The sequence below is a fragment of the Engystomops pustulosus genome, chromosome 4 (assembly GCF_040894005.1).
Source record: "Engystomops pustulosus chromosome 4, aEngPut4.maternal, whole genome shotgun sequence".
Lineage (NCBI taxonomy): Eukaryota > Metazoa > Chordata > Amphibia > Anura > Leptodactylidae > Engystomops > Engystomops pustulosus.
The window spans coordinates 570291-586272 of NC_092414.1; the positions used below are offsets into that span (position 1 = coordinate 570291).

General features: G+C 47.7%; 1 protein-coding gene across 1 annotated transcript in view; it reads right to left on the minus strand.

Moving 5' to 3' along the window:
• Positions 1-11621, minus strand: part of LOC140125882 (solute carrier organic anion transporter family member 1C1-like) — a 66037-nt gene extending 54416 nt beyond the window's left edge. Inside the window, exons 1-2 of the mRNA XM_072144763.1 lie at positions 11516-11621; positions 6559-6687 (exon numbers count right to left, since the gene is read on the minus strand). Coding sequence (XP_072000864.1) covers positions 6559-6672 — 114 coding nt within the window. The 5' untranslated portion in view covers positions 6673-6687; positions 11516-11621. The remainder of the gene's footprint in view (positions 1-6558; positions 6688-11515) is intronic.
• Between the last annotated feature and the right edge of the window lie 4361 nt (positions 11622-15982).

Here is a 15982-nt window from a genome sequence, read left to right on the forward strand (position 1 = left end):
TAGATTGAGTGCCTGTATGTGGCACTCACAAAAATTGTTTCAAACAGAGGACCGGGTAGGTTGCCCTCCAGAAAAATTAAATGCATGAAGTACTATAGCAAGAGCCAGTGGGCCCTGTCAAAAAATAGCCATTTTCCTCTGCTTTACTGTACAAAGAGGAGGAGAAGGAGGAAAATGAGGAGGAGGAGTGGATCAATTATTCAGGTTGAGCTTCCTTCACCTGGTGGAGATTGGAAATTCTGAGAAATCCAGCCTTTATTCATTTTAATAAGCGTCAGCCTGTCAGCGCTGTCAGTCGACAGGCGTGTACGCTTATCGGTGATGATGCCACCAGCTGCACTGAAAACCCGCTCGGACAAGACGCTAGCGGCAGGGCAGGCAAGAACCTCCAAGGCGTACAGCGCCAGTTCGTGCCACATGTCCAGCTTTGAAACCCAGTAGTTGTAGGGAGCTGTGTGATCATTTAGGACGATGGTATGGTCAGCTACGTACTCCCTCACCATCTTTCTGTAAAGATCAGCCCTACTCTGCCGAGACTGGGGACAGGTGACAGTGTCTTGCTGGGGTGACATAAAGCTGGCAAAAGCCTTGTAAAGCGTACCCTTGCCAGTGCTGGACAAGCTGCCTGCTCGCCTACTCTCCCTCGCTACTTGTCCCGCAGAACTACGCACTCTGCCGCTAGCGCTGTCAGAAGGGAAATACTGTTTCAGCTTGTGCACCAGGGCCTGCTGGTATTCATGCATTCTCACACTCCTTTCCTCTGCAGGGATGAGAGTGGAAAGATTTTGCTTGTACCGTGGGTCCAGGAGAGTGAACACCCAGTAATCGGTGCTGGAATAAATTCTTTGAACGCGAGGGTCACGGGATAGGCAGCCTAGCATGAAATCTGCCATATGCGCCAGAGTACCAACGCGTAAGAATTCACTCCCCTCACTGGCCTGACTGTCCATTTCCTCCTCCTCCAACTCCTCTTCTTCTGCCCATACACGCTGAACAGTGAAGGACTCAACAATGGTCCCCTCTTGTGTCTCGCCAACATTCTCCTCCTCTTCCTCCTCATCCTCCTCCACCTCCACCTCCTCCGATATGCGCTGAGAAACAGACCTCAGGGTGCTTTGGCTATCAACAAGGGAATATTCTTCCCCCGTCTCTTGTGACGAGCGCAAAGCTTCCGACTTCATGCTGACCAGAGAGTTTTTCAACAGGCCAAGCAGCGGGATGGTGAGGCTGATGATGGCGGCATCGCCACTGACCATCTGTGTTGACTCCTCAAAGTTACTCAGCACCTGACAGATATCAGACATCCACGTCCACTCCTCATTGTAGACTTGAGGAAGCTGACTGACCTGACTACCAGTTCTGGTGGAAGTTGACATCTGGCAGTCTACAATCGCTCTGCGCTGCTGGTAAACTCTGGATAACATGGTCAGTGTTGAATTCCACCTCGTGGGCACGTCGCACAACAGTCGGTGAGCGGGCAGTTGGAGGCGGCGCTGCGCTGCCCTGAGAGTGGCAGCATCTGGGCTGGACTTCCTGAAATGCGCACAGATGCGGCGCACCTTCGTGAGCAAATCAGACAGATTGGGGTATGTCTTGAGGAAACGCTGCACTATCAGATTTAACACATGGGCCAGGCATGGCACATGTGTCAGTCTGCCGAGTTGCAGAGCCGCCACCAGGTTACGGCCGTTGTCACACACAACCATTCCCGGCTTGAGGTTCAGCGGTGCCAGCCACAGATCAGTCTGCGCCGTGATGCCCTGTAATAGCTCTTGGGCGGTGTGCCTTTTGTCGCCTAGGCTCAGCAGTTTGAGCACCGCCTGCTGTCGCTTAGCGACGGCACTGCTGCTGTGCCTAGAGCTACCGACTGATGGCGCCGTGCCCACGGATGGTAGTTCGGAGGAGGAGGTGGAGGAGGGGTGGGAGGAGGAGGAGGCATAGTAGGCCTTTGAGACCTGGACCGAGGTAGGCCCCGCAATCCTTGGCGTCGGCAGTATATGAGCAGCCCCAGGGTCAGACTCGGTCCCAGCCTGCACCAAGTTAACCCAATGTGCCGTCAGCGACATATAGTGGCCCTGCCCGGCAGCACTCGTCCACGTGTCCGTGGTCAGGTGGACCTTGTCAGAAACGGCGTTGGTCAGGGCAAGGATGATGTTCTCTGACACGTGCTTGTGCAGGGCTGGGACGGCACATCGGGAAAAGTAGTGGCGGCTGGGGACCGAATACCGAGGGGCGGCCGCCGCCATGAGGTTGCGAAAGGCCTCGGTCTCTACTAGCCTATAGGGCAGCATCTCCAGGCTTAGCAATCTGAAGATGTGGACGTTGAGGGCTTGGGCGTGCGGGTGGGTGGGTTGCACTATATTTGCGTTTCCGCTCCAGCGTCTGGGGTATGGAGAGCTGAACGCTGGTGGATGCTGTGGAGGATCGTGGAGGCGACGATGGGGTTTTTGTGGCAGGGTCCTGGGCAGGGGGCTGACTAGCAGCTGACACAGGGGAAGGAGCAGTGGTGTGCACGGCCGGAGGTGAACGGGCTTGGTGCCACTGAGTGGGGTGTTTAGCATTCATATGCCTGCGCATACTGGTGGTAGTTAAGCTAGTAGTGGTGGAACCCCTGCTGATCCTGGTTTGGCAAATGTGGCACACCACAGTCCGTCGGTCATCCGGTGTTTCCTTAAAGAACCTCCAGACTTCTGAAAATCTAGCCCTCGCCGCAGGAGCCCTCGCCACGGGAGCTTCACTAGTTGACACATTTGGCGCTGATGCACCAGCTCTGGCCCTGCCTCTCCGTCTGGCCCCACCACTGCCTCTTCCAACCTGTTCTGGTCGAGGACTCTCCTCCGTCTCAGAAGCACTGTGTTCACCCGGCCTCTCAACCCAGCTTGGGTCTGTCACCTCATCATCCTCCGATCCCTCAGTCTGCTCCCCCCTCGGACTTCCTGCCCTGACAACAACTTCCCCACTGTCTGACAACCGTGTCTCCTCATCGTCGGACACCTCTTTACACACTTCCACTACGTCAAGAAGGTCATCATCACCCACAGACTGTGACTGGTGGAAAACCTGGGCATCGGAAAATTGCTCAGCAGCAACCGGACAAGTGGTTTGTGACTGTGGGAAGGGTCCAGAAAACAGTTCCTCAGAGTATGCCGGTTCAAATGGCAAATTTTCCTGGGAGGGGGCAGACTGGGGGGGAGGAGGCTGAGGTGCAGGAGCTGGAGGAGTGGGGATTTCGGTGACATGGGTGGACTGCGTGGAAGACTGACTGGTGGTGGACAAATTGCTCGAAGCATTGTCAGCAATCCACGACATCACCTGTTCGCACTGTTCTGGCCTCAACAGTGCTCTACCACGAGTCCCAGTAACTTCAGACATGAACCTAGGGAGTGTAGCTCTGCGGCGTTCCCCTGCTCCCTCATCAGCAGGTGGTGTCTCACCCCGCCCAGGACCACGGCCTCTGACCCCTGCAGTAGTTGGACGCCCACGTCCCCGCCCTCGTCCTCTACCCCTAGCCCTCGGGTTAAACATTTTTAAAATGAGAGTTATAACTTTTTTTTTTTTTTTACTTCTTTTTGTTTTTTTTTGTGTTTTTTTGTGTTTTTTTTTTTTTTTGTGTTTTTAAAACCAAACAATCCTATCCTATTGCTATGGCTATTTTCTAGCCAAGTATCAAAGCACACTACTATGCCAGATGAGATGACACTGAGTTATTGCCTAATAGAAATCCAACCCCTACTGAATTTTCCCACTTCGGCCTTTGCTATGGATATGTGCGCCACTAAGCGCAGAACACAGCGGTCGCAAGTCTCACTACAAATTGCTCAGAATTGGCAAGTACATGCACTGCAGAAACTACAGCCACCAGCAGATCAACCAGAAATCAAATATATAGAACGCTACTGTAGGCTTCAAGAAGCTGTTTGTATTCTCCTATGGCTATTTTCTAGCCAAGTATCAAAGGAAGCACACTACTATGCCAGATGAGATGACACTGAGTTATTGCCTAATAGAAATCCAACCCCTACTGAATTTTGCCACTTCGGTCTTTGCTATGGATATGTGTGCCACTAAGAGCTAAACACAACGGTAGCAAGTCCCCCTGCTAATTCCTCACAAAATGGTAAAAGATGCAAATTAAAATAAAAAAAGTAGAACGTTATTGTAGCCCTAAGAAGGGCTGTTGGGTTCTTTGAGAATCACTCCTGCCTAACAGTAAGCTAATAGAACACCCTAACGCTTTCCCTGACCAGCAGCAGCTCTCTCCCTAGCGGCATCCAGACACAGAATGATCCGAGCAGCGCGGCCAGCGGCTAGTCTATCCCAGGGTCACCTGATCTGGCCAGCCAACCACTGCTATCGACGTGTAAGGGTACCACGTCATGCTGGGTGGAGTGCAGAGTCTCCTGGCTTGTGATTGGCTCTGTTTCTGGCCGCCAAAAAGCAAAACGGCGGGAGCTGCCATTTTCTCGAGCGGGCGAAGTATTCGTCCGAGTAACGAGCAGTTTCGAGTACCCTAATGCTCGACCGAGCATCAAGCTCGGACGAGCATGTTCGCTCATCTCTAACTGCAATGTATAACTGCAGCAGCATACTTCTCAGAATATTATACTGCAATGTATAACTGCAGCAGCATACTTGTCAGAATATTATACTGCAATGTATAACTGCAGCAGCATACTTGTCAGAATATTATACTGCAATGTATAACTGCAGCAGCATACTTGTCAGAATATCATACTGCAATGTATAACTGCAGCAGCATACTTGTCAGAATATTATACTGCAATGTATAACTGCAGCCTCATACTTGTCAGAATATCATACTGCAATGTATAACTGCAGCAGCATACTTGTCAGAATATCATACTGCAATGTATAACTGCAGCAGCATACTTCTCAGAATATTATACTGCAATGTATAACTGCAGCAGCATACTTGTCAGAATATTATACTGCAATGTATAACTGCAGCAGCATACTTGTCAGAATATTATAGTGCAATGTATTACTGCAGCAGCATACTTGTCAGAATATTACACTGCAATGTATAACTGCAGCAGCATACTTGTCAGAATATTATAGTGCAATGTATTACTGCAGCAGCATACTTGTCAGAATATTACACTGCAATGTATAACTGCAGCAGCATACTTGTCAGAATATTATACTGCAATGTATAACTGCAGCAGCATACTTGTCAGAATATTATACTGCAATGTATAACTGCAGCAGGATACTTGTCAGAATATTATACTGCAATGTATAACTGCAGCAGCATACTTGTCAGAATATTATACTGTAATGTATAACTGCAGCAGCATACTTGTCAGAATATTATACTGCAATGTATAACTGCAGCAGGATACTTGTCAGAATATCATACTGCAATGTATAACTGCAGCAGCATACTTGTCAGAATATTATACTGCAATGTATAACTGCAGCAGCACTTGTCAGAATATTACACTGCAATGTATAACTGCAGCAGCATACTTGTCAGAATATTATACTACAATGTATAACTGCAGCAGCATACTTGTCAGAATATTATACTGCAATGTATAACTGCAGCAGCATACTTCTCAGAATATTATACTGCAATGTATAACTGCAGCAGCATACTTGTCAGAATATTATACTGCAATGTATAACTGCGGCAGCATACTTGTCAGAATATTATAGTGCAATGTATAACTGCAGCAGCATACTTGTCAGAATATTATACTGCAATGTATAACTGCAGTCTCATACTTGTCAGAATATCATACTGCAATGTATAACTGCAGCAGCATACTTGTCAGAATATTACACTGCAATCTATAACTGCAGTCTCATACTTGTCAGAATATTATACTGCAATGTATAACTGCAGCAGCATACTTGTCAGAATATTACACTGCAATGTATAACTGCAGCAGCATACTTGTCAGAATATTATACTGCAATGTATAACTGCAGCAGCATACTTGTCAGAATATCATACTGCAATGTATAACTGCAGCAGCATACTTGTCAGAATATTATACTGCAATGTATAACTGCAGCAGCATACTTGTCAGAATATTATACTGCAATGTATATCTGCAGCAGCATACTTGTCAGATTATTATACTGCAATGTATAACTGCAGCAGCATACTTGTCAGAATATTACACTGCAATCTATAACTGCAGCAGCATACTTGTCAGAATATTATACTGCAATCTATAACTGCAGCAGCATACTTGTCAGAATATTATACTATGCTGAATATTATGTTATGCAAACAATGAAGGAATGCAATCTTCCTATACTACCACTGGAGTATCTTGGAGAAAGGGTGAAATATTGGATAGGAGGGGGTTCCTGGGGCAGGGATGAAGGATTTGATAGGAGGGGGTTCATGGGGCAGGGATGAAGGATTCGATAGGAGGGGGTTCATGGGGCAGGGTTGAAGATTTTCATAGGTGGGGGAGGTAAATAGTCACTTGTTGCTTTGAAGATGTGACTCTTCCCACGTCTCTCATCCTCAGCAAACCTTCCGGGGTAAAGTCTCATCCCCCTGAGGGTCACATGGGTTACCTTTAGGGAATCACAGCAGGACGCTGCTTTCTTCTTATTCCGGGGGGCCGGCGTGACCCCATCCTGGGCGGCTGTGCTGGGGATCAGGTTCAGTTTGTTGCTCTCATCCTCCATAATGCACAAAAGTTCCTAAACATAATGAACAAGAAGTAGAAATATTCAGCCGTAGGGACGCTCCACACTCCAGTTACATCTCACCCAAATATGGGGTCACATCTGCTGGGAAATCTCTATACACCCCAAATAGAAGGTCACTGTATAGACCCCTATATGCACCTCATATAAATGGAGTATGTTTAGATCCCCACACTATATACGTCATATAGATCCATAGCCTATAATCACATCCCAAATAGAATGACCCCATATAGACCCCTCTATACACCCCATATAGAATGACCCTGTATAGCTCCACCTATATACACCCCATATAGAACGACCCTGTATAGACCCCTCTATACACCCCATATAGAACGACCCTGTATAGACCCCTCTATACACCCCATATAGAATGACCCTGTATAGACCCCTCTATACACCCCATATAGAATGACCCTGTATAGACCCCTCTATACACCCCATATAGAATGTCCCCGTATAGACCCCTCTATACACCCCATATAGAATGACCCTGTATAGCTCCACCTATATACACCCCAAATAGAACGACCCTGTATAGACCCCTCTATACACCCCATATAGAATGTCCCCGTATAGACCCCTCTATACACCCCATATAGAATGACCCTGTATAGCTCCACCTATATACACCCCAAATAGAAGGTCCCTGTATAGACCCCTATATGCACCTCATATAAATGGAGTATGTTTAGATCCCCACACTATATACGTCATATAGATCCATAGCCTATAATCACATCCCAAATAGAATGACCCCATATAGACCACTCTATACACCCCATATAGAATGACCCTGTATAGCTCCACCTATATACACCCCAAATAGAACGACCCTGTATAGACCCCTCTATACACCCCAAATAGAACGACCCTGTATAGACCCCTCTATACACCCCATATAGAATGTCCCTGTATAGACCCCTCTATACACCCCATATAGAATGTCCCTGTATAGACCCCTCTATACACCCCATATAGAATGTCCCCGTATAGACCCCTCTATACACCCCATATAGAATGTCCCTGTATAGACCCCTCTATACACCCCATATAGAATGTCCCCGTATAGACCCCTCTATACACCCCATATAGACTGCCCCTGTATAGACCCCTCTATACACCCCATATAGAATGTCCCTGTATAGACCACTCTATACACCCCATATAGAATGTCCCTGTATAGACCCCTCTATACACCCCATATAGAATGTCCCTGTATAGACCCCTCTATACACCCCATATAGAATGTCCCCGTATAGACCCCTCTATACACCCCATATAGAATGTCCCTGTATAGACCCCTCTATACACCCCATATAGAATGACCCTGTATAGACCCCTTTATACACCCCATATAGAATGACCCCATATAGCCAGCTCTATACACCCCATATAGAATGACCCTGTATAGACCCCTTTATACACCCCATATAGAATGACCCCATATAGCCAGCTCTATACACCCCATATAGAATGAACCTGTATAGCTCCACCTATGTACACCCCATATAAAAGGAGTATGTTTAGATGCCCGCACTATATGCACTATTTACCCCATATAGAATGACCCTGTATAGACCCCTTTATACACCCCATATAGAATGACCCTGTATAGACCACTCTATACACCCCATATAGAATGACCCTGTATAGCTCCACCTATATACACCCCAAATAGAACGACCCTGTATAGACCCCTCTATACACCCCAAATAGAACGACCCTGTATAGACCCCTCTATACACCCCATATAGAATGTCCCTGTATAGACCCCTCTATACACCCCATATAGAATGTCCCTGTATAGACCCCTCTATACACCCCATATAGAATGTCCCCGTATAGACCCCTCTATACACCCCATATAGAATGTCCCTGTATAGACCCCTCTATACACCCCATATAGAATGACCCTGTATAGACCCCTTTATACACCCCATATAGAATGACCCCATATAGCCAGCTCTATACACCCCATATAGAATGACCCTGTATAGACCCCTTTATACACCCCATATAGAATGACCCCATATAGCCAGCTCTATACACCCCATATAGAATGAACCTGTATAGCTCCACCTATGTACACCCCATATAAAAGGAGTATGTTTAGATGCCCGCACTATATGCACTATTTACCCCATATAGAATGACCCTGTATAGACCCCTTTATACACCCCATATAGAATGACCCTGTATAGACCACTCTATACACCCCATATAGAATGACCCTGTATAGACCACTCTATACACCCCATATAGAATGACCCTGTATAGCTCCACCTATTTACACCCCATATAAAAGGAGTATGTTTAGATGCCCGCACTATATGCACTATATACCCCATATAGAATGACCAAATGTAGATCCATAAGCTATAATCACACCCCGTATAGAGTGACCCTGTATAGATCCCCTATATACACTCCATATAGAATGATCATGTATAGACCTTTCTATACACCCCATATACAGGGACCCTGACTCTATACACCCCTAATAAAATGATTAAGTGTAACACATATACAACCCATATAGTATGACCTTGCATTGATCCCTGCCTTATATAGACCCCATATAGAAGACTCATATGTTACGCCTGCGTCTTCCTTCGATTTGCACTAATAAGTTGAGGAGGCATTGACTGTCTCTGTGCTTTCCTCCCACCCAGCAGTGTGAACTATCTTCAAGTCGCTGGCTGTGAATTGTGCTCACCACCCCCATCTCTCTGCAGCCTGGCTCTGTGCTGTCAAGAGTTAACAGCATGTGAGTGCGAGTGCCTGCTCTTACCACCTGGGGCAGAGTTACTCCTCATTATGATATTTTCCCCCTGGTTAAATTATTTTTTTGTTCTTCTTTTTGCTCTGCTCTGCTCTGTTTTTGCTTCTTCTTATGTCTTGGTATTTGGTTCTTGGCTTGCCTAGTGACTACTCTTTTCTGCTCTTGTATGTGCTCTCAGTTGTGACCTGGATTGTTTAGCAGCCTTTATTCTATTTTTCTATTTGTTTGTCTTGTTATGTGTCTGCACAGTAGCCTAGGAAGGGATTGTCTTTGTGGTTGTTGTATATCAATAGGATATGTAGAGGGAAGCAGGCAGGGCTACTGGGGGGCTGGAGGTAAGGGAGGTTAGCATCCAGCACTTATATCACACATATCAGGCTGCGCAGATGCCTTACATACAACATTCCACTAGTTACACAATTAATTATTCAGGTAACTTCTCTTCTGACTTCATGGAATCATTAGAACACAAGACGGATCTAATTACAGTGAAGATTTAATATCAAAAGGGGCAGCGCTTACACACCGAGGGCTTATCATACAAAAGGTGTCATAAACAGACATATGCATAAAGGGATAAAATCCAAACTTAATACATTGCATGAGGTTATAAGTCTAGTGAAGAACACGAGAGTGAATCTAACGTGGAAGGCCGTGCAATTCAAGAACATCCAACTTTATCCCAATTTACTGAATGAAAAAGACAGCTGTAAAGTTTGTTATATAGGAAGCGGGTTTTTTTTACAATATGAAATAATTTTGGATATGTATCATGTGGGAATATAGTTGGATTTTCTTGTCAAATGGACGACCTTCTACGTTGGATTCATTTTCGTGTTCTTCAGTGATTACAACCCATCAGACCATGCAGAGTCCATGCCAAGGAGAGGCTGCTTACACCAACAGGGGAGCTACAACATATTCATTTTTTCAACGTATAAGTCTGGCGTCTGGGGAAGCAGAAGTACACGACAGATCTATCCACCAGGCATCCCCCCTCCCCCACCCGCTATGACACGACTACGGCTCAGTGCGTGTTTATTGCTTTTTTAGGACTCTGGTTTTAAGATCCCATATAACCCTTAGACTCTTTATATGAAGATATATTGCCCTGAGGGCTTCCTACATTTTACTTCCATCGATTCCCTCGTTATGTCCTGCACGGATACAGACTAAACATAACAGTATAACAGTAGTAATTATATAATTGCCCCTTGTCGTTTTGGCGCTCCCCTGTGGCCCTGGATACAGAACAGCAGAGACCTGGATGAGGGGAAAGTATGTGGCTGAAATATGAATGACGCCACATAAAGCTTTGGGGGTTTGTAGATGTGACCTCCGCTATACAGGTCATGACCTCTCACTGACCTTGCTAATCCCCCCCATTAGGACAGTAGGTTATACAATAGGATCTGGTTCTTGGATATACTGGTTTTATTGCCCAAGCATCCTGGCCTGGTTTTAGATATGTAGAGGAAAATTCAAGGGAGGGGGCACTTACTTATACTGATATTTTGAGGTCCCCCTATCGGTACCACCTCATCGGTTCTTTAGGATTGTACCGAGCAGAGCATCGCACCCTGGATGTGACCCTGAGGTTCACCTCTATCAGGGTCATGACTTATTGGGTATTCTAGTGATATCTCAGCATTTCCACTATTAGTCATGTGTGAGGAATAGAGAAGTGGGAGACAATCACTTACTGTATTCAGGTCAGAGACACTTACATACTAACAGCCACCACCAAAGGGAAGACCAGAAAGATGTAGAGAACATTACGGGGGCTCCTGGCCATCATCCAGGGGTGCGGGACCCCAGAAACCTGCGGGTGCCCCATCCACCCTGTCCCCATATTATAAAACCCCGGAATATCCGGAGCAAATATATAGAAGTCCTGGAGATACAGCCCCTGCTAAAGGATGCAAGGACCCCTAAATCCCTTCCTCATCCAATCCCTACCCTCCTTTGGTTGAACTTGATGGACAAGCAGTAGATAAAGAGTCCAACATAAGGGAAAGGTGAGAAGATACTTACAGCAGGAGAAGCTCAGGGAGAGGAGGTGACACCCAGGACAGTCAGGAGACGTCTTATACATTCATGTCTTTACTTTACAAACAGCCTCCAACCGCAGTAAATCAAGTGACTCTGATAATAAGAAAGGTATACAGAAGGATCCGAGACACGGATCACATATCCTGCCTCCAAGTATGAGGAATTCTGGGAGTTATCAGACCACTAACACATTACTACAGACTGTGCAGCTACACGGGGACCCAGAGGGCAGGGGGCCCCCAGCTACACTATGTAACCTGTGTGTATGTCCTCGCGTACACGTGTAACGTGCGATGGATATATGTGTACAGTCATGGCCATAAGTTATGAGAATGGTACAAATGGTAATTGTTACAAAGTCTCCTGCATCAGGTGTTATAATGGTAATTTGCATATTCTCCAGAATGTTATAAAGAGGGATCAGCGTAACAGCAATTAATTACAAAGTCAATATTTGCCTAGAAAATGAACTTTTTCCCCCAAAACACATTTCACCTTCATTGCAGGCGCCTTAGGCGGAGCAGCGGCCATGGTGTCAGTGATGTCTCCAGTAGCACAGGTGCCGGGGCTGATGGGGACAGGGCTGGGGACAATGTGTCATGTGTAAGTAACAATCACCACTGGGCAGTATAATAGGAGCAGGTAACATGGTGTCAGTGATGTCTCCAGTAACACAGGTGCGGGGGCTGATGGGGACAGGGCTGGGGACAATGTGTCATGTGTAAGTAACAATCACCACTGGGCAGTATAATAGGAGCAGGTAACATGGTGTCAGTGATGTCTCCAGTAACACAGGTGCGGGGGCTGATGGGGACAGGGCTGGGGATAATGTGTCATGTGTAAGTAACAATCACCACTGGGCAGTATATTAGGAGCAGGTAACATGGTGTCAGTGATGTCCCCAGTAACACAGGTGCGGGGGCTGATGGGGACAGGGCTGGGGACAATGTGTCATGTGTAAGTAACAATCACCACTGGGCAGTATAATAGGAGCAGGTAACATGGTGTCAGTGATGTCCCCAGTAACACAGGTGCGGGGGCTGATGGGGACAGGGCTGGGGACAATGTGTCATGTGTAAGTAACAATCACCACTGGGCAGTATAATAGGAGCAGGTAACATGGTGTCAGTGATGTCCCCAGTAACACAGGTGCGGGGGCTGATGAGGACAGGGCTGGGGACAATGTGTCATGTGTAAGTAACAATCACCACTGGGCAGTATAATAGGAGCAGGTAACATGGTGTCAGTGATGTCTCCAGTAACACAGGTGCGGGGGCTGATGGGGACAGGGCTGGGGACAATGTGTCATGTGTAAGTAACAATCACCACTGGGCAGTATAATAGGAGCAGGTAACATGGTGTCAGTGATGTCTCCAGTAACACAGGTGCGGGGGCTGATGGGGACAGGGCTGGGGACAATGTGTCATGTGTAAGTAACAATCACCACTGGGCAGTATAATAGGAGCAGGTAACATGGTGTCAGTGATGTCTCCAGTAACACAGGTGCAGGGGCTGATGGGGACAGGGCTGGGGACAATGTGTCATGTGTAAGTAACAATCACCACTGGGCAGTATAATAGGAGCAGGTAACATGGTGTCAGTGATGTCTCCAGTAACACAGGTGGGGGGGCTGATGGGGACAGGGCTGGGGGACAATGTGTCATGTGTAAGTAACAATCACCACTGGGCAGTATAATAGGAGCAGGTAACATGGTGTCAGTGATGTCTCCAGTAACACAGGTGCGGGGGCTGATGGGGACAGGGCTGGGGACAATGTGTCATGTGTAAGTAACAATCACCACTGGGCAGTATAATAGGAGCAGGTAACATGGTGTCAGTGATGTCTTCAGTAACACAGGTGCGGGGGCTGATGGGGACAGGGCTGGGGACAATGTGTCATGTGTAAGTAACAATCACCACTGGGCAGTATAATAGGAGCAGGTAACATGGTGTCAGTGATGTCCCCAGTAACACAGGTGCGGGGGCTGATGGGGACAGGGCTGGGGACAATGTGTCATGTGTAAGTAACAATCACCACTGGGCAGTATAATAGGAGCAGGCAACATGGTGTCAGTGATGTCCCCAGTAACACAGGTGCGGGGGCTGATGGGGACAGGGCTGGGGACAATGTGTCATGTGTAAGTAACAATCACCACTGGGCAGTATAATAGGAGCAGGTAACATGGTGTCAGTGATGTCTCCAGTAACACAGGTGCGGGGGCTGATGGGGACAGGGCTGGGGACAATGTGTCATGTGTAAGTAACAATCACCACTGGGCAGTATAATAGGAGCAGGTAACATGGTGTCAGTGATGTCTCCAGTAACACAGGTGCGGGGGCTGATGGGGACAGGGCTGGGGACAATGTGTCATGTGTAAGTAACAATCACCACTGGGCAGTATAATAGGAGCAGGTAACATGGTGTCAGTGATGTCTCCAGTAACACAGGTGCGGGGGCTGATGAGGACAGGGCTGGGGACAATGTGTCATGTGTAAGTAACAATCACCACTGGGCAGTATAATAGGAGCAGGTAACATGGTGTCAGTGATGTCCCCAGTAACACAGGTGCGGGGGCTGATGGGGACAGGGCTGGGGACAATGTGTCATGTGTAAGTAACAATCACCACTGGGCAGTATAATAGGAGCAGGTAACATGGTGTCAGTGATGTCCCCAGTAACACAGGTGCGGGGGCTGATGGGGACAGGGCTGGGGACAATGTGTCATGTGTAAGTAACAATCACCACTGGGCAGTATAATAGGAGCAGGTAACATGGTGTCAGTGATGTCCCCAGTAACACAGGTGCGGGGGCTGATGGGGACAGGGCTGGGGACAATGTGTCATGTGTAAGTAACAATCACCACTGGGCAGTATAATAGGAGCAGGTAACATGGTGTCAGTGATGTCCCCAGTAACACAGGTGCGGGGGCTGATGGGGACAGGGCTGGGGACAATGTGTCATGTGTAAGTAACAATCACCACTGGGCAGTATAATAGGAGCAGGTAACATGGTGTCAGTGATGTCTCCAGTAACACAGGTGCGGGGGCTGATGGGGACAGGGCTGGGGACAATGTGTCATGTGTAAGTAACAATCACCACTGGGCAGTATAATAGGAGCAGGTAACATGGTGTCAGTGATGTCTCCAGTAACACAGGTGCGGGGGCTGATGGGGACAGGACTGGGGACAATGTGTCATGTGTAAGTAACAATCACCACTGGGCAGTATAATAGGAGCAGGTAACATGGTGTCAGTGATGTCCCCAGTAACACAGGTGCGGGGGCTGATGGGGACAGGGCTGGGGACAATGTGTCATGTGTAAGTAACAATCACCACTGGGCAGTATAATAGGAGCAGGTAACATGGTGTCAGTGATGTCTCCAGTAACACAGGTGCGGGGGCTGATGGGGACAGGGCTGGGGACAATGTGTCATGTGTAAGTAACAATCACCACTGGGCAGTATAATAGGAGCAGGTAACATGGTGTCAGTGATGTCTCCAGTAACACAGGTGCGGGGGCTGATGGGGACATGGCTGGGGACAATGTGTCATGTGTAAGTAACAATCACCACTGGGCAGTATAATAGGAGCAGGTAACATGGTGTCAGTGATGTCTCCAGTAACACAGGTGCGGGGGCTGATGGGGACAGGGCTGGGGGACAATGTGTCATGTGTAAGTAACAATCACCACTGGGCAGTATAATAGGAGCAGGTAACATGGTGTCAGTGATGTCCCCAGTAACACAGGTGCGGGGGCTGATGAGGACAGGGCTGGGGACAATGTGTCATGTGTAAGTAACAATCACCACTGGGCAGTATAATAGGAGCAGGTAACATGGTGTCAGTGATGTCTCCAGTAACACAGGTGCGGGGGCTGATGGGGACAGGGCTGGGGACAATGTGTCATGTGTAAGTAACAATCACCACTGGGCAGTATAATAGGAGCAGGTAACATGGTGTCAGTGATGTCCCCAGTAACACAGGTGCGGGGGCTGATGGGGACAGGGCTGGGGACAATGTGTCATGTGTAAGTAACAATCACCACTGGGCAGTATAATAGGAGCAGGTAACATGGTGTCAGTGATGTCTCCAGTAACACAGGTGCGGGGGCTGATGGGGACAGGGCTGGGGACAATGTGTCATGTGTAAGTAACAATCACCACTGGGCAGTATAATAGGAGCAGGTAACATGGTGTCAGTGATGTCCCCAGTAACACAGGTGCGGGGGCTGATGGGGACAGGGCTGGGGACAATGTGTCATGTGTAAGTAACAATCACCACTGGGCAGTATAATAGGAGCAGGTAACATGGTGTCAGTGATGTCCCCAGTAACACAGGTGCAGGGGGCTGATGGGGACAGGGCAGGGGACAATGTGTCATGTGTAAGTAACAATCACCACTGGGCAGTATAATAGGAGCAGGTAACATGGTGTCAGTGATGTCCCCAGT